A 1207-nucleotide genomic window follows, 5' to 3' on the forward strand; every position below is an offset into this window, starting at 1 on the left:
AACCTTGCATCCTCTTCCATTCCTGACAATCCTACGAGGCGCCTGAAAAGAAGATGGCCACGAGACCAGCTAATGTAAAATGTCATTTGAGTGCTAGAGTTGCTCTACACGCCTGTAACACTCCATTTTAACTAATACCATATTTACTAAATGTATTATGTAATATACAGTTGTAAATTTCAATAAAGTTATTAAAAAATAAAAAATAATAATACAATTTTTATCCGTGCTAAGTCTCAACACTCTTTATTGTATCATCAACGTCATCATAATTCAACGTTTCGGCCATCCTGAAAGACAATCTTAAATATAAATTTACACCTCACATCCATTTATTTAAAAAACTTTTTGTAGGCTATTCTTCCCAGATCATTAATTATAATTTTAGATTAACTTAACACTATCGACGATGGTTTAAAAATTAATAATTTGTGACAAAATAGGGTAATTCGACTTGTAATTAATAAATCTGGGCAGAATAGAGTGCAAAACGTTTTTGTGAGGGTGGCCAAAACGTTAGACTGTTGATGATATAATAGTGTCGAGACTTATATACCAAATCATTTATTTTTTCGAAATGGTATTTATAGTAGACTTTATTATTAAAAAGTTTTAATAACAATAAATTAAAGGAAAACACAATGCTAACTGTAAACGGTATTTCCTTTAATGAGGAATTTTCGGGTCTGAGGAATCAATTGATTTTTAAAATTATAAAAACAAATTAACTTTTAATTAAGATTTGGTTTTTAAACGATCAAGAATTTCATCGTTGCACAAACAAATTCTACCAAAAAATGTTATTATCTCCGGAAATGATTGGAATTTCATGCTTTTTCGAGCTATTTTTACCGAAACCAGCATTTCGATTCATTTTATCCCTTTCGTAACTCTTAATTTTGATCATACATTTTATAAGGACGATAGAACTAATAGCATCGTGTATTAAAGGGACAATAAAAAGATAAAAGAATTATTCCGAAACGTAAACGGGAGGATATAATATTGGTTTACTCACCTAGGATACCATCGATGGAGTGGTTCTTCCTGAGGTCGGAGTCATCCCTCCTGCCCCCCCTCAGGAGCCTGGAGATGGAGCTCACGGATGGCGCGGTGTTCTTGTCGCAGACCCCTTCCTGCTGGCAGACCAATATCTCAACTTATTCTCTTCCTCTACTCATTTATTATATATATAATTTTATTATTT

At 32.5% G+C, this 1207-nt stretch overlaps 1 protein-coding gene across 2 annotated transcripts in view; it reads right to left on the reverse strand.

Annotated features, from left to right (window-relative positions):
- Positions 1-1207, reverse strand: part of LOC106689965 (protein gooseberry) — a gene marked incomplete at both ends in the record, with an annotated part of 35312 nt that overhangs the window by 28376 nt on the left and 5729 nt on the right. Inside the window, 1 exon segment of one of the 2 annotated variants that reach the window (XM_067048590.1) lies at positions 1019-1136. In XM_067048590.1, coding sequence (XP_066904691.1) covers positions 1019-1136 — 118 coding nt within the window. 2 annotated transcript variants of the gene reach the window in all.

This window comes from Halyomorpha halys, unplaced genomic scaffold, assembly GCF_000696795.3.
Source record: "Halyomorpha halys isolate HHAL.00 unplaced genomic scaffold, Hhal_1.1 Scaffold1536.1, whole genome shotgun sequence".
Classification (NCBI taxonomy): Eukaryota; Metazoa; Arthropoda; class Insecta; order Hemiptera; family Pentatomidae; genus Halyomorpha; species Halyomorpha halys.